This window comes from Marmota monax, unplaced genomic scaffold, assembly GCF_021218885.2.
Source record: "Marmota monax isolate L192 unplaced genomic scaffold, Marmota_monax_Labrador192_F-V1.1 WCK01_AAM20220418_F8-fsc00090, whole genome shotgun sequence".
NCBI classification, from domain to species: domain Eukaryota; kingdom Metazoa; phylum Chordata; class Mammalia; order Rodentia; family Sciuridae; genus Marmota; species Marmota monax.
This window is the reverse complement of record NW_026695219.1, coordinates 2007543-2026281: the sequence shown is the minus strand read 5'-3', so window position 1 is coordinate 2026281 and position 18739 is coordinate 2007543. Positions and strand designations below refer to the sequence as shown.

At 34.7% G+C, this 18739-nt stretch overlaps 1 protein-coding gene across 2 annotated transcripts in view; it reads right to left on the bottom strand.

Moving 5' to 3' along the window:
• Positions 1–18739, bottom strand: part of Fmn2 (formin 2) — a 377915-nt gene that overhangs the window by 255059 nt on the left and 104117 nt on the right. For both annotated transcript variants that reach the window (XM_046432483.2, XM_058575194.1), the window contains exon 4: positions 14696–14751. In XM_046432483.2, the coding sequence (XP_046288439.1) occupies positions 14696–14751 (56 nt within the window). The remainder of the gene's footprint in view (positions 1–14695; positions 14752–18739) is intronic.

Here is an 18739-nt window from a genome sequence, read left to right as displayed (position 1 = left end):
CACTTCTGGTTAATACACCTAACATATGTTCTGGTTCCTGCAACAAAGCATAATCAGGTCCCAATATTTCAGAACAAATTGTGAAAAAAGAATTTTTTTTCCTAAGCAACTGTATCAGATTTTTAAAATATATTTTATAATAATTGCATGCATTTATAAATTCTTAGAGTTAAAATAATTTTCCACAAAAATTTTTGGACAAAACTACATGGTGCTATTGTGAAAAGATGGTCATTTTTTGGTAATATCTGAGAACTTCATCAATCTTCTTAAAGGCCTTTGGCAATCATGATGTGTAAACTTACCTTTAAAAAAAAATATCTGTTATATAATAATCCTTGCTGTATTTGCCAACTATATTAGGTGATCATGAATCCATTATATAACATGTGATACAAATCCTCCATCATCACCTTTCCTGATTTTAAGAAATCTTACAAATTCTGCAAGACTAGCAATGTTTCCTTATATCTGTATTTGCATCATGTGTCTTCAAACACCCTATCATTGACAAATTCACTCTGATAAAACTAAAGCATGGTGGATAGTAATAGATGGCCTATGTTAAATAGGGAGGGATTCAGGGTTGGACCTAATTTTATAAGTGGTCAATTTATTATTTTGTGTGCATTGTCTATTTTACTTATTTTTTTTAAACAAGGAGATAATTAAGGGCAGTTAGCTAATAAAAAGTTGAGAAAATAAGAATTTGATATACTCTATCAGTTCCAAAAGTTTTCAAATATGGGCTGGGGTTGTGGCTCGGTGGCAGAGCACTTGCCTAGCATGTATGAGGCACTGAGATCGATTCTCAGCACCGATATAAATAAATAAAGGTCCAGTAATAACTAAAAAAAATAAATAAATAAAAGTTTTCAAGTATAAGATACAATAAGAACCAGAACTAAGAAATGGCAGAGGAAATAGTGATAAGAAAATAAAATTCCAGAACTGAGTCTATAATAAATAAGGCCATAATAGCCAGGTGGTTCCAGTAAGGTGGTAGAGTCCAATAATTTTTTAAGATAATAATATGTTAATATATAATAATAACAGATAGCAGAGACAAAAGTAGAAATTTTTATATAGATAATATTTTTATACAGTTTTTTAATAGAGAACATGGAAGAAAATTTGGGATAAGAGACTATCTGCTTCTTACATTATTCCCATTGTACAAAGAAAAAACAAACAAACAAAAATTTGCTAGACTCTTCATTCCCCTCTATGACTGTAAAATCCTAGTCCTGATTCAATGTTACAATTTTCTTCCATTCCAGGAAGCAGAGCAATTAATTAATGTTCATCTCAAACCTTAACTGACTAGCCTATAAAATAAAGCCAGCCAGCCACTATTACAGAATAGCCAAATATATGTAGGATTTTTTATTCCTGAATTTAGCTAAGAGTCATGAAAGACTCTTATCTGGCCTTCCTTACCCAGGGTATATGGAGGGCTGGCTGGCTCTGAGAGAGTACCAATTCACAGTGTCAGCGGGAACTTTCTATAGTGCTCTCTGGAGAAGGCTTGCCTTGCTTGTCAGCAGTTAAGGGGTGATTTCTGTGTTTTTAGTTTTGTTGTTGTTCATTTTTAGGGATTTATAAAGAAATTTACATGGTAAATATTGGTCATTATTAAGAAAAAAGATTTTCTATTCTTTGGTCAGTTAAGCAAACATCTTCCTCTTGGGATCCACAGGAAGTGAAGTGAAGATCTATCTTCAGGGCCACCCACTGACAAAGCTCTAATTTAATCTCTAAGAGATTGCCAGGCAGTCTGTGGTCCACAGAAAGCCCTCAATTTAGGAGCCTGCTCTCCTGTGTCCAGTGTCTGGGACTTAATCTTCTCTTTTTTATTTTCATTTATTTATTTATTTGATCTTCTCTCTCTTCAGGATACAAATAGAGGGAGGCCTATCAGATTCTCACAGGACTTGACATTGGAGAAACACACTCTAGACTTCTATATTTTTCAAAAAAGCATTACGAGAAACTGTGTAACACTATCTCATGTTAATGGTTCTTATTATCAAAAATTAAGTATTTTTTTAAAAAGGAAAGGAAAACCAATATTGGCAATTTTTGCATAGAACATATATAATGGAGGAAAGATAAACCTATTTTTAGTCAACACACTAACAAATGTATTTTATGTAACGCCAATTTTAAGATTATTTGTATTTAAAACTATTGTTTCAAAACCCTCAATCATTAAAAGTGGTAGAGTATTCCATCTACTTTGGCTCAACAATTATATACAGTAAGTCAGCCAAAATTCTTCCATTCATGTATAATCTTACATGTGGGTGGTGATGGTGAGTTCTTATAAATTGTTTGAACACTTGCATATCACAAAATACAAATTGCCATTGAAAAATAAAATGTTCACCAAAAACATTTTTCCAAATGCAACATTATCTGATTCCCAGAAAAAAAGAAAACATTACTGTAACATTAAGGTTACAACTGTCAAAAAGAAAGCCAAGATATACTCAAGTAAAGTTTTTGCTGAAAAGTTAATTTGCTCATCTTTGAAACTTTATTATGTTTATTATGTAAGCAGGATACTTTCAGAACCTAAAATATAAAAACTGCTTATTAGTAAGTTACCACTGTAATAATCTCTTTAGTAAGTCTTGATAGGAGATATGTAATTCATTTTCTACCATTCTTAGATTTTAAGATCTGCTAAATTCTAATAATATATTACCAGAAAGCTAGGGGACTGTATAAAATAGATTAGGGCACATCTATAAAATAGGCATCCTGATCTTCACAGAAGTATATAAACTCTATTTGTTACGTTCTACATTCGGAACCATTCTAAGGTTCTGGAACAAACCAATAAACCAATACATGATAGACATGAATCTATAGGAAAAAAATCCAGATTTTTAAATATGATTATGCACATATGTAAAGTACAATTTCAAATCTGAAGTGAAATTTCAAGAAAGGCTTAAGTATTAGAACATATGGTAAGTTATAAATAACTTATTTAAGGTTTCTAAAGTAGAATATATTATAAAAAAGAAAAGCTTCACACAGAGAGGGCTCAAATGGCATCTATGAATCTTGATAAGGAAACCAAAGTGAATTATTGAAAATTAAATTTTTTTGAGCTGAAATGAATATGAATAACTCCTCCAGATCCTTTACTACATAAAAGAGAAATTTGATGTGGAAAGGAGAAAGATAAATTAGAAATCATAATTGGTCACATTACTTTTAGCATAATTATTGATAAACAGATTGATATAAAGGTTAAAGGAATCATCATTAGTCAATAACCTCAGTGGGAGTAATAAACAATGTGTCTGGGAAAGAGGATCAGGAAAAGATGAAATAGGGCTGGGGCTGTAGCTCAGTGGCAGAGCACTTGCCTAGCATGTGTGAGGCACTGAGTTTGATCCTTAGCACCACATAAAAGTAACAAATAAAATAAAGGCATTCTGCAATTTGGAAAGCAGTATGGAGATTTCTTGGAAAGCTGGGAATGGAACCACCATTTGATCCATCTATTCCCCTTCTCGGACTATACCCAAAAGACCTAAAAAGAGCATACTACAGGGACACAGCCACATCAATGTTTATAGCAGCACAATTCACAATAGCTAGACTGTGGAACCAAACTAGATGCCCTTCAATAGATGAATGGATTAAAAAAATGTGGCATTCATACACAATGGAATATTACTCAGCACTAAAAAATAACAAGATCATTTGCAGGGAAATGGAAGGCATTGGAGCAGATTATGCTAAGTGAAGTTAGCCAATCCCTAAAAAACAAATGCCGAATGTCTTCTCTGATATAAGGGGGGTGTCTCAAAATGGGATAGGGAGGAAGAGCATGAGAAGAAGATTACCACTAAATAGGGAAGAGAGGTGGGAGGGAAAAGGAGGGAGAAGGGGAGTTGCACGGAAGATGGAAGGAGAACCTCATTGTTATACAGAATACATGTATGATGTTATGATGAGAAAAAGAAAAAAAAAGTGTGTCACATTAGATTGGATAGAGAGAAGTGATGGGAGGGGAGGGGAGGGGAAAGGGGGATAGAAAGGGCAACAGAATAGAATAGACATTATGATTGCTGTATGTATATAGGTGACTGTATGACCAATGTGATTCTGCAATCTGTACAATCAGAAAAATGAGAAATTATACCCCAATTGATTCAAATGTATGAATTGCCAGATCATTGTAATGTCATGTGTAGCTAATAAAAATAATAATTAAAAAAAATAAAGGCATTCTATCCATCTGCAACTACTAAATAAATAAATAAATAAGAAAAGGTGAAATAAATAGTAAAGGAAAGGAACTTGGTGTTTTTGTTCCCTCTTTCATCTTCTAAATTTTCTCTTCAGTTATTTGATGTGGCATTGTGGCACAGTTATGGATCATACTCTAAAACAATATATGTCTTAATTTTCCCAAATAGTGCAAACAAGAAAACAATATTTTATTACAGTTTCACTTTCCTCTAGTGGTCTATGGGTGTAAAGTGCAGTTCCATTTTTCACCTCCTAATCACCTTTCCTGTGTTAACACCCAACTATTCTCAAAGGTCATTTTAAAAAAAAAAAAAAGCCTTCCTAAAGAACAAAGCTTAGAGAAAATCAAACGGAATGAATTAGGAACATTAGCCAGAGTGGTGGAGCTGCTGCCTTATAAGTTTAACCCTGGCTATTATAAAGAATCAAAGACTACTAACACTTCTGCCTTCTTAAAACCCTCTCTTCTCTTGGCTTCTACAATTTTACACTCCTCTTTTCCCATTCTTCTCTGTTCCCTTCCCTGGATTTTGGGGGGAAGAGGTGAAGACTGTCCTTGGTCTGCTGTCTTCTCTAAATACACTGAAAGACCTCATCAGATTCTGCATCTGTAATTTCTCATCATTGCAATTTTTTCTTTTTTTATCAGTTTACTTAGGCTTGCTAACATCTTTAAACCACTTCTTTAAATCTTTGTCTCTTAAACCAGTTTCCAGTGGATGTCAATGTTTCTGGTGCAGAGACTGCTTTTAGAAGGACAGGCTAATTGATACTCTACAGAGTTACTGACCCCATTGGCAGACTTTCTTTCTTTTTTTTTTTCTTTTTCTTTTTCTTTTTGGTACTGGGGATTAAATCCAGGGCCTTTCGCATGTGCACTCTACCAACTGAACTATATCCCCAACCACCCCCAGTGGCAGTCTTTGCTTGCTATTTTTCCTATATCACATCAACACATTAGTTGAGATTCTCATCACCACATGGATAGGGTTGGAAGTTTAATAGTTGGTCCCCCTAAATGGCTCTACTGTCCCTTTTCCTATCAATATTACATTTCCTGGCCAAGTAATTGTTCCTTAAATATTAACCCATCATTATACTTACTTGTGCAAAAACCCATAGCTCCTACCTTCTGAGCACAAGATATGTTAAATTCTCTACTTGATTTACAAGGTTATAGCCTATAACATTCGGATACCCCATACCCAGTCAGCCCACTTCAGACAGATGCCATGAACATTAAATAACATACAGTCAATCATGGTATTCCCATTAGTTATGAATAAAGTAACTGCAAACACTGAAGTAATCAATACTGAACTCCTGCTCCTACAGGAAACACAGGGTTAGATTCCTACAAACATTTGGTTAAATTTTTGTCACCTAATCAGAATATAACCCTGACTTCATGTGTGTTCCTGCTGAAAGACACCTTATTTAATACCTATTGCTGATTCATTAATATTGAATTGATGGCTAGCCTCACAGTAACTTATGCTGGAACAGAGCTCATCTGACCTGCATTTTCTCCATAAGGCACATCATAGCCTTCCTGCTCTTAGGAACACCAGATGGCTCTTTAGCACTAAGATTGGGAACCATTTTAAACAGTGAAATCACCAGGCAAAAATATAAAAAGGTAAAAAACATGGCATTAAAATAGACAACAAAAAGATACTTGTTTACAGATTAAAGCTAAAATAAGAAAGCAGAGCTTCCCCTTGCTCAATATACATAGTTGAGAGACTAAAAGTTTTAATACTCTGTGTATGTTTGCAAGTGACCATGAAAGTACCACATGAATATTGTTTTGAGGAATACAATAAATTTTAGCAAGTGAGTGAGTTTGCAATACACAACTGACAAATAATGATTGACTATATTACGAAAGCAATTTTTAAATACACAGAATATTGCTCAGATAATATTAAAATATGCTAATATGTTGAGTGTTTCCTAAGTGCCAGAATCTCTACAAAGCACTTTACATAAATGAATGCATTTAAAACCCACCAAAACCCTAAGAGATAGGAATTGTTATTATGCCCATTTTATACATGAGGAAACTAAGGCACAGAGTAAAACAATTTCCCTGAAAAGCATAATAAATCTCATAACAACTCTAATAACTAACATTTCATTAGCAGTTCTACTAAATTTCTTCTATGGTTTGAATATGCCCCCCGCCAAAAAAAAATCATGTGTTGAAAACCTGATCCACAGTTAAAATAATTAAATACTTCCAAAAATGGTAATTGGGAGGGAATTAGGATTGGATGAGATCGTGAGGGAAGAGGCCACCATGATGCTAGTAGTGTCTTTATCAAAGGAAGACTGAGCTAGCGCACTCGCTCTGTCCCTTGAAATGTTGCACTCTGCCATGTTGTGAAGTAATCAATTTTGAACTCGTGCTCCTACAGGAAACACAGGGTTAAATTCCTGTAAACCTTTGGTTAAATTTTTGTCAACTAATCAGAGAATAACCCTGACTTCATGTTGTGATATGGTAAGAAGGTCCTCAACAAATACTGGTGCCACACTCTTGGATTTTCCAGCTGCCAAAACTGTGAGCTCTATTCTTCAGAAATTACCCAGTCTATAATATTCCATTTTCTATAGCAACAGAAAATAGACGAAGAAAAATTCTGAAAAAGATTCTCTCCTTCATAACTCCAGCCAGATCTCTGACACCTCTTCTTGACTAGGCCTCAACCGTGGCCTACAAAGACTTGAACAAACACTATCATGCTGTCCAACGGCTCAAGACCACACACCCCCTTAGAGTGCCTACATAAGAAAACTCAAGACTGCCAAAAAAAATTTGTTGTTTATTTTACCAACACCTAGAGATAGGAACTCTATTTCCTGGTCTCTGGGGGAAACAAAGGATCCTAACTTCAATAACTGCCGTTAGCAGACACTGCTGGTCTAATCCTTTTACACTAATGAGCCCCTTGTAATTTTCACTTCCTTGACTCTCCTGAATCTCCTCACACTCTTCTCCCTGTTTCTCCATTTTCCCTTTAAAATGCTGTCACCTCTGTCACCTCTCCCTGTTGCAATAGCTACTACAGAGTAATATCTGACCTTACCATCTTTACTAGTATCTGGTTTTGTTTATCTTTGACAGTTCCTCAGTTACAAGTGGAATAACTGGAATTCATACCCATGCAAACTGGTCCGAAGCTCACATTGTCAACCACTATGGTATGAATATAAGGAAATTTTCTACCACTCCCCAAGATGCACACTCTGCTGTCTCTCACCAGGTCTCTCATATGTTTACTCTTTCATCAAACATTTTCTGTGATCCCCATAATGTCAGATCCTGTGTTAGACATGGGAGGGACAAAGAAAGTACTAATCGTCTTATCCTTAAAGAATTTAATTGTATATTTAATGATTATTGAAAAGGGAGATAAATTATAGGGTGTCATAGAATGCGGACATGAAAAGAGCCTATGGACTGAGGCTCCTCAGGTAATATGTCAAAGAGGAAGTCAAATTTGATGAGTTTAGGTTAAGTAATAAAAATTATGTAAATTAAAATAGGGGAAGTATGAGTGTGGAAGAAACACATACATACAGACAAATACAAAGGACTCTTAAGTTTCAAAAAGCTAGGGTATTTTAAAGGCTGGAATAAGCCCAACAAGAGGAAATAGTGAATGATCAGGCAAAGACAGGATGGCAAGAGAAAACCCTATCTATCAAGCTCAGGAGTCTGTATTTTTTCTCAAAAACTATGAGTGGTCCATGAATGAAATCTAAAAAGATATTAGACATCAGTGAATTTGAATTTTTAGGAAGATAACTCTGGAGGCATTGTGGAAGAGAGATTAGACAGGATTAAGACTCAAAGTAAGAAGGCCTGTCAAGAGACTGCTGTAGCAATCAATGGGCTCTGGGCTCTCCAAGGGCTGTCAGGATGCATAGAGAAGGCCAAGAGGCTAAAAGCAAGCTGCCTCTCACATCACCTGGATTACTGCCCCTCCCACCCCAACACCACTGCTTTACCTTTACTCTCTTCTCCCTCCTGAAATACTCTTATTCCTCCACCTGCCCAAAATAAGGAATTGATCAAAGAAACTGTCCTTATAGTTTCTCAAAAACTTTCCCATTGATTTTAAGTTCTGTAATACAAATACACTACATATCTTAGCAGAATTACCTTACATCTTGCATATCATTTCAAGTACAAAGAAGAGATATATCCCTTTAACTTAACTGCTTAATAACTGGGACATTGTCTTGTAATACCTTGTATTTCCCTCAATATCTACCACAAATATTTTGCATACAGTATGTCAGCAAATTTTTGATAAGGGATAAACATTCTATATAGTCAGCTTTCTACTCCTATGACAGAATACCTGAGAAAAACAACATAAAGGAGGAAAGATTTACTTTGAATAGTTCCAGAGGTTTCAGTCCATAGTACCTTGGCCTCATTGCTGTGGGCCTGTAGTGAGGCAGACCATTATGGAGGGGAGGGTGTGTTAGAGCAAATCTATGGCTCATAAGAACCAGAAAATAGAGAGAAAAGAAGGGACAGAGACAAGATATAGTCCCCTTCAAAATTGTCCCACCTCCTACAGTTTCCACCACCCTCACAATAGTACATTCAGCTAAGAATCCCATCAAAGCTTAATCCATGGATGAGGTTAGAACACTTATAAAGTACTTATTAAACATCTTAGAATGAATGATTCGACATTGAGGTGGACTGTAAGAATGGCTAACCCATGGTTTCTAATGTCTCGCCCCCTAAGCCCTATTTTTCTTACTCTGGTTTATATTTTTCTTATTTACTTATCTTGTGAATTGTTTCGTTGATTTGTAATCCTTGTAAGTTCATATAGGTCAAATAGCCCTCATCCAAAATGCTTGGGATCAGAAGTGTTTGGGATTTCCGTTTTTTTTTTTGTTTTGTTTTGTTGTTGTTGTTGTTGTTTTTCATTTTGAAGTATTTGCATACATTTAATAAGATATCTTAGGAATGTGACCCAAGTCTAAATGTGAAATTCATTAGTTTCATATATAACTTGTACACATAGCATGAAGGAACTTTTTACAATATTTTTAATAATTTTGCACATCACACAAAGTTTCATGGTAATGGAATTTTTTTCTACTTGTGGCATCATGCTGGAGCACAAGCAGTTTCAGATTCTGAAGCATTTTGGGTTAGAGATGGTAGATTAACCTATATAACTTTTCCTTTAGAGATGGGAAGGACCTTGCATTAAACAATATTTTTTTATTCCTAACTCTTCCATATGTCCATTGCATTCTATCCTAATTCAAATGACGCCTTGCTTTTGTAAATATACATCACCATTTCTTCAGAATTACTTTCACCTCACACCTTTCTTTTAATCTGATGTCTTTTACTTTTCAAATTTTTTCTGTGCCAAGACACTTTCTATGCCAAGACACATGATCTTTCAGGTACCATCAATTAAGTTTTCCACATCATTTTCCTCTGTTTCCTTTATTTGTTCCTAAATTAAGATACTTCTGAAAAACTGATAAATTGCACAGAGAGGTCATTGTATAAAGAGCACTATATCGATACTTTAAGAAAATCCAATGGAAAATAATTTTTAATTCAAGTAAATTTGTAATTGAATTGGGTAATAAGGGGCCCTTCTAGGGCTGATGGGAAAGGAATATTGTTCTGACACTTGAGACCTTATTAGCATATAAACTGTTCAACATATATAAGATAGTCCTTATATGTTTCTTTTTATTGCTTAGCACTTTGTCATAAATGTGGCTATTCATTACTAATAAATATTGTAATTTAACTTTTAATTATCTGATATTATCAATCATTACCTACAGCTAGAGTGTTTAAAAATCAAAATTTTTTAATTCTGTTTACCTTTCAAGTGATCTATTAACATTAGAAAGATAAAGAGTTTTAGGAAAATGCTTCAAAATAAAAATTTTGTATATAATTTCAAGAACAAAAAATAAGTTAAACCTTATGACAACCAGTTAAAGCATGCTATGTACACCAATATTTAACTTGAAGCAAACATTTTTAGACAAAATAATTGACACTTAACTATTTATAATCCTTTAGAGTATAAAAGGATTTAATATTTCAAATACCAAAGGATAAGAGAAGAATATTGAAAGTCCTATTTCAGTTAATGACATAATTCTTTGAACAATACAGATTTTGCAGATTTGTTTTTTTTTATGCAGATATTGAGCTCTCAGAATTATTAACTACAGGGAGAGAGTAAAGTCAAAATTCATTTAATAAATTCCAATTAGCTTCAGTTGAGAGAACACATGCCTTGAACACACATCTGAAGAAAAACCTAAAAGATGCTTTCCAACTCCGCTGCAGAGCTGACCAAGCAGTCCTGAGGATCTCATTCTGACCACAGAACACTGCAGGCAGTACCAGATGGACAAGCAAACCTGCAATATTTATTATTCATATAGAGCAAACAGGCCTAAATCCTCTTACTTCCTTTGCAGTGGTAATTTACAAAGATACAGAGCTGCCATCTAGTGACTAAAAAGAAAAGAGCAAGGTGCTTAATGTGAAAAATCATAAAGACTTTTTTTTTAAAAAAAAGCAATAAAACACTAAATTTAGTAAAACTATCACAATTTAGCACATCGAACTTCCAAATGTATAGGTAAACTAATATACCTATATGTATCTATAATGTATCTTGACATCTAATTCTTTTTTTTTAATTTTTTTATTGTTGGTTGTTCAAAACATTACAAATTTCTTGATATATCATATTTCACACTTTGATTCAAGTGGGTTATGAACTCCCATTTTTACCCCATATACAGATTGCAGAATCACATCACTTACACATCCATTGATTTACATATTGCCATACTAGTGTCTGTTGTGTTCTGCTGCCTTTCCTATCCTCTACTATCCTCCCTCCCCTTCCCTCCCCTCCCCTCTTCTCTCTCTACCCCCTCTACTGTCATTCATTTCTCCCCCTTGTATTATTTTTCCCTTTCCCTTCACTTCCTCTTGTATGTACTTTTGTATAACCCTGAGGGTCTCCTTCCATTTCCATGCAATTTCCCTTCTCTCTCCCTTTCCCTCCCACCTCTCATCCCTATTTAATGTTAATCTTCTTCTCCTGCTCTTCGACCCTACTCTGTTCTTAGTTACTCTCCTTATATCAAAGAAGACATTTGGCATTTGTTTTTTAGGGATTGGCTAGCTTCACTTAGCATAATCTGCTCTAATGCCATCCATTTCCCTGCAAATTCTATGATTTTTGACATCTAATTCTTATAAATAATAGAGCTTAAAATTATTAGGACAACAAAATTAATTTCTCATCTCCTCCATCTAATGGTTCTGGAATAAAATGATACTAAACAGCCTTAGCTTTGCACTATAAAAGTATGAGTTTTTAATCATTGTAGAGGTATAGAATCAAATGCATATGCTCTAATCTTATTTTCTCCCTTCATCAATTTTGTGGCTTTAGGCAAATTACTGTTACCTCCTATCAACATCATTTTTCTCTATCAGTAAAATGTGAATTAAAATAATTATTTTAAAGAAGTATTGTAAGGAATACACAATATAATATAGTAAAACAATAAGTATACAGTAGTAGGTTGATAACTCTAGCTCCTTGTATCACCCTTATGGTCAGTTACTTAGACTTTTATGAAAAATAAAAAACATCGAAAATGAGCCAGTCCATTAAAAAAAAAAAAAACTTATAACAAGGAGTCAACGTTCGCAAAAGTCAGTCATGCCATTGTTATGTTCTTAACCTCAACTTCTTCCAAATATTATTAACTCTTAATTAATTTATAATATTTCTTGACTTCTGGACACTTCATTGTTCAAATAAGGAATATTTATTCAATCTATTTCACCCTTAAGTCTCTGTTTTTAAATCCCCTAGTCCACCAGGTTTTCTGCTTACTGCAATATATTTTACCATAGACCATACCTCAAGGAAAAGAGAAAAATCACTAAATAATCTTTCACATAAGCCAAGTGCATCAGCACACAGCTGTAATCTAGCAACTCAGGAGGCTGACACAGAAGGATACCAGGTTCAAGGCCAGCCTTAGCAAGGCCTTAAGCAATTTAGTAAGACCCTGACTCAAAATAAATAAAAAGTAAAAAACGGATGAGAGCAGGCAAGGTAGCACATGCCTGGAATCCCAGCAGCTTGGGAGGCTGAGGCAATAGTATTGCAAGTCAAAGCCAGCCTCAGCAACTTGGTGAGGCCCTAAGCAACTTAGCAAGACCCTGTGTCTAAATAAAATATAAAAAAGGGCTGGGGATGTGGCTCAGAGGTTAAATGCCATTGGGTTCATCCCCAGTAACAATAAATAAATAGGAATGGGGATGTAGCTCAGGAATAAAGTACCCGGGGGTTCAATCCCCAGTACCAAAAATAAATAAATAATAATATTCCACATGAGTGTGTATTTTAAAGATATTATAACTATAATATTAATATAGAAGACAGTGTTGTACATGTTTTATCATGTTGTTATTACAGAATACTTCTTGTCTAGGTTCTCTTTGGCAGTATCATATACAACAAAGAATTCAGTCAAGTATCACTTGAACATAAAATTTAGAAAAAATTAACATTTTCTTTCAGGTAACAATTTAACCATGACTACCTTAACAACAACAAAAAGCTCAAAAAATAATGAGATGATGTGTTAAAGGCATTCTTTTTTCTTAATTTTACTGAATTTACTATTTCTCTTTTCCCTCTTTTTAGCTTTATCTAATTCTCTTTCGGTTAGATTGTAGTTAATTAAATAACCCATCAGCTGAGTCCACCATGCCTCTCCAAGTACCCCCAGGTTGATGTATGTCCCTTCACTGGCAAAAACAAATAAGCTGAAAAAACTTGATTACACTGCCCTTACAAGCAGATTTGCTTTTAATTATAATAGCACATATGATGCTGTATTTTTGTGAAACATCATGGACTATTTTCTATGCTAATGTTATGCCTCATTTCTCCTCCAGGGGGAGCACAATTTTCATGTATGATGCAAGGCTGCTTCTTCAAATGGAAAGTTAGTTTTTAAAAATTTTTTTCCTTCAATTTTAATTGATTCAAGTTAGTTACACATAACGCTAGGATTCCTTTTGACAAAATTATACGTGAAATATCATATTCATAATTATAAATACATGAATATCAGTTCCCAGTACTTTCCCTTAGCCTTACTCTTCTCCTTCCTCCTATTTTCTTATTTAGATGGGATTATTCTACTGTTTTTCCCTTATCCCATCCTTCCTCCCTTCCCCTCAATCCCTTTCTTCTACTCCCCTGATCTTTCTTTTATTTTGATGGAAGCCCCCCAAACAAATCCTTGTTTCTTCTCTCTCTTTCATTTTAGACTAGATTCCATATATCAGAAAAAAAAAAACATTCAACCTTTGACTTTCTGGGATTAGCTTATTTCACTTAGCAAATAGACTCTAAATTTAGGCTTTTAAGAGTTTTAAAGGATGAACAATTCTTTAATTTACAGAGAATGGCACTGTCCCAGATCCTCTACATATGTCATTACATAGTAACCAGAAACAGATCTGGGTGTAGAACACAAGTATGAGTCCTCTTTTTTCCTGCTAGACCGCACTCAACAGAACAAACATCCCCTTTACTGTTGATTTCTAACAGCACTAAGTTATTTTCAGAAGCACAGTTGGACAAAAGTATAAATAAATTAAACCAAAAAATTTATATATAAAATATCAACTACTATCCATAATTATTGTTCCACAAAAATATTATCTTCCTTGCCAATTTTTTTTTTTAAATAATAAGTCCATTTAAGCACAAGAAAAAAAAAAAGACAAAACTTTTGGCTTCTTCTGTAACAGAAAAAAGCACCATGGATTTAAACAGATACTAAATAATATTTTTTCCACCAAAGCAATTTAAAAACTTAAGAGGCTGGGAATGTAGCTTGTGGTAGATTGCTTGCCTAGCCTATACAAGGGCCTAAATCCCACTCCCACCACCAAGGGGGGAAAAAGTCTTATTTGATTTTAGAAAAGCTCTGAAAGATTATTTTAAAGAAAGTATCCATCGGACTATTCAGCCAGGCCCATCTCAGAAGAGAAGTCTCCTAAAGTGGCCAGATTTTCCTGCTGGAGAGAGCTGTTGTTGGGCCCAGCTCTTTGGCTGGATATAGAATGATGTAGCTTCTGAAAAACTTGTACTCAGTTCCACTTCAAGGCCGATTTTCCATGAAAAACACAAATAAAAGAAAATATCCCCTTCTGCCTGACCAGTTCCCCTAAAGGCTTAGGGGAACAAAGACAACCCAGCCAGCAGAGCAGATTGGAAGATAAATCACAGAGCCTGTCATGATGTTAAGATAAATGAGATAAACATTTGACATCCTAATAAGATTTCCTTACCTGCTGGGCAGCATCTGAACTTTTTTCCGGAGTTTCCAAAATAGCAGATTGAGATTCTGGATTGGAAAGGAAGCAAGCGGTCAATATCTTTAAAAAAATATTCTTAGTCAAAAAATTAAAATTTTCAGTAAAATATATCTTTAACCATAAGTACTAAAAATATTCAGTCTCTCTTCCAAATATATTAATGGATTATGAGAATATGACTATATGCAGAATATAACACATATAATGACAAACACTCACGTCATTCATTATTTTTAAAAATTGGAATGGTCCTTCTCTGCACATCAACCACAGTTATTTTTCTCAGTGCTAATCTCTATATTGTTGTGCTAGGAGTACTGACTAAGATGTTTACTTATATTAGTCACTTATTTAAAATTCATATATAATGGAAGCCACCTCAGTCTTGAAGGATGGGATCTCAAAAGCCTTATCTAACTGTTGACATATTATCTTCTGACTTCAATGAGAGATAGTTAATACTGCTATTGAAACACTGAGTAATAAAGGATTCAGAAGGAATATTGTCATTTGAACTTCTATGAGACTGCAAATTCATCACACTGGAAAACAAAAGAGATAACCACACTGGGAATTTTGTTTAAGCTGAGGGGAACTTTCTTCTAAGTGAAGCCTGAATGCAATTTAAAAACTTAAAAATAAAGCTGGGCATGGTGGCACACTCCTGTAATCCCAGTGTCTTTTGAGGCTGAAGCAAGAGGATTCCAAGTTTGAGGTCAGCCTCAGCAACTTAGGTCCTATCTCAAAATTTAAAAAAATAAAAAGGACTGAGGATGTAGTTCAGTGTTAAAGTGTCCCAGGGTTCAATCCCTGGTACCAAAAATAAATTAATTAATTAATTAAAAAATTTAAAGGGGCTTTAGGAGTTCCCAATGCCTGAAAACCACTAATCTCATCCACCCTCTGTATTTGAAGATAAGAATCCCCAGCAGTTAACACAAGCAGTTGGTGGTAGGATGAAGACTAAAGGTTATATCTCTTGCCTATCACATTGCTCCCGGTGACTGACAGACCAGATACAGGACACAAAGTATAGCAGGCACTTTTCACAATCATGTTGACATTCCCAATTCAATAGCTTTGTAACTGATGCACGTGACAATGCTACAGAATAATTAAAAAGTACTTAGTATTTAAACAGATAACATACCATTAAGCTACACTGAAAGTTTTCATTGTGCTCAGATGAATATCACCATATTTAGACAGGTCCATAGGCCTTGTTTGACCTGCCCATGATACCTAACAGGTTTAACCACCTTTGCCTTTCCCCCTTGCTCACTATGCTCCAGCCACCTGGGCAAGCTCTCCATTCTCTAATATACCAATGATTCCCTACTCCACCAGGTCTCCAAAGCCACAGCAGCTATTCTCTAAAGCTCAGAGTGCTCATTCTTCTTCAAGATATCTGCATGCCCTGCTTCCTTGACCTGTCCCTCAGGACTTTGCTCCAGCCTCCTGGAGTGATCTATTTAAAGTAGCAACTCCCTACCCTGCAACATTCCCTATTCCCAGTCTTTACTTTCTCCAAAACATGGACCATCACATCCTACATTCCACAATTTACTTGATGTGCCTACTTATTATCTCTCAATTCCACTGGAACATAAGCTCCATGAAAGCAGCAACTTGTGTCAAAATTGTTCCTCTATCATATTCCAAAACATCTAGAATAGTACCTGGCACATAGCAGTTGCTTAAAATATTTACTAAGTAATTATAGGAATGAATAAGAGAATAAGTGAAAGATCAAAAGAATGATCAAGATATGAAACTGGGTGCCACCATGAAAAGTTGGGTGAGCTGGGTAGGGAAAGAGAGAATAAGGATTTTACAAGAGGTAGCAAAGATACTTGCCTTGCCTTTGGCTACTTCTTGAACTTTAGCTGAGTCGTTTTTCAAAACAAAATCATTGAGAAAAGCTTGAAGTAGTCACCAATAGATGTTATGGTGACAGCAGAACATAAACAAGTAGACTTAAAATACAACCATAATTCCAGACAACTCCAAAAAACTCTTAGAATTCAACACCAGAGTTCACCAAATTTGAATAAAGATCTTTAGTATCAAAGCTAGTCAACAGTTAAATCCCAAATCTGGAAGACTCTTATGTTTTATTACTTCCAAATCCTCCCAAATAATAGATTGAAGATAAATCCTGCCTTGGTACACATGGGGGAAACTTTCTTTTCTTGCTGTTTCTATTTTGATAGCCTTAGAACAGTCAAGTGATCTCCTGGTAGTTCTTTACATTAGAAATGCATACCATGGGCCAGGCACAGTGGCACACACCCGTAATCCCAGCTGCTCGGGAGGCTGAGGTAGGTGGATTGTGAGTTCAATGTCAGCCTCAGCAAAAAGTGAGGCGCTAAGCAACTCAGTGAGACCCTGTCTTTAAATAAAATACAAAATAGGGTTGGGGCTGGGGCTTAGTAGTAAAGTGGCCCTGAGTTCAATTCCTGGTACCCACATAAAAAAAAAAAAAAAAAAAAGAAAGAAAGAAAGAAAGAAAAGAAAAAGAAATGCATACAATGCTTCATAGCTTTTTTTTCTATAGTTTATGACCTGGTAATCTGCCCCCCAAAACAAACTTCTGACTCTGGTGGTCAATAAGAACAGTGCAATTTATCAGAACAATGTATTAGAAAACAATGCTTACTATAAATGTTATCAAGCATTCTGAATACCTATGCCCAAATTCCCAGTTTTCCTCCAGTCCAATAGCTACTTGAATGGAATTTATTCTCCTATTCTAACCTTTATCCCTTTCACTGTTCTCTTCATTTCCTTGAAGCCATGTGTTCACACATTTAAGAAAAATTTATATCTCAAAATTCTCTCTTCAAAATCAGAAGCTGGAATGTAGGAAATTTAGAGCATCAGGATTTTGAGAAGAAAAAAGATGCATGGAATAACTCTACTGCAAAATAAAGGGCAAGTGAATGAACACAGCTAAGAAATAAAAATATGAAAGGGAAGGAAAATGATAGAGAATAAAAGAGAAAAAACATGGTAAAGAAGGCATAGGAAGAAAAAAAAAATAAAGAAAGCCCAAGAAATGGTAAAAGTAGCCTAGAAAAGTTGGCATGATTGGAACAAATAAATGAACTGGCTCCTGAGTAAGGTCTCAACACTAGAATCTCCATGCAGGTAGAGTTGAGAACACAGTTTTATCTTAACACTCATAGGGGTCCCTGGATGAAAGTGATCAACTCACATAAACCAATGTACTTGTTACCAACAGTCTACTCCTCCCAGGAGCCAGGGCACTTTCCAGAATTGCCTTAAAAATAAGAAGTCTTAAGCAGGTTTACACACAAGCATTCTCTGCTGCAAATAGTCCCTCTATTCTATATTTTATCTTTTGATTAAGTGAGACGCTCAGAGGGGTAGAACACTATCAATTTACCCTTGGTCCTTAACAGAATTCCCACAAATATGTGTTAAACCATTTAACCAGCTCTGAGACTGATAGGCCATCTTTACTAAATATTCATCGAGTAGAGTTGTTCTTTTCAGAGAATAACTCAGTGAGAGGGCTATACAAAAACTGCCACCGCCTTCACTCACCCTTTTGAAAATTTAAGAAACTAAATGTTCTGTTTTGTTTTGTTTTTAAATCACTATGAAGCAAAAAGGGAGACAGAAATTCCTGACAGAACTTTAAATATTCTATTTTTTTAAAAAGTTACTTCATACAACTCTGAGCATAATCTAAAATTCTGGGATACATACAATTCCAATATTTTCAGAAGGAATTTCTTTATCATAAAATAAGCCCATCACTCATAAAACAAAACATATGAGTTTCATATTTGTAGAGATATCAACAAGATAATGAATAAGATATACATCTTTGATAAAAAAGGAAAATAAAAATTTCCCCTTTCAACTATATCAACTATGCCTTCTAAAAATAAGAAGTCTTAAGCAGGTTTACATTTTAAGTAAAAATACTTTTACTTAAATTTACTTTATATAATTTACTTAATATAAAATTTACTTAAATGTAAATTT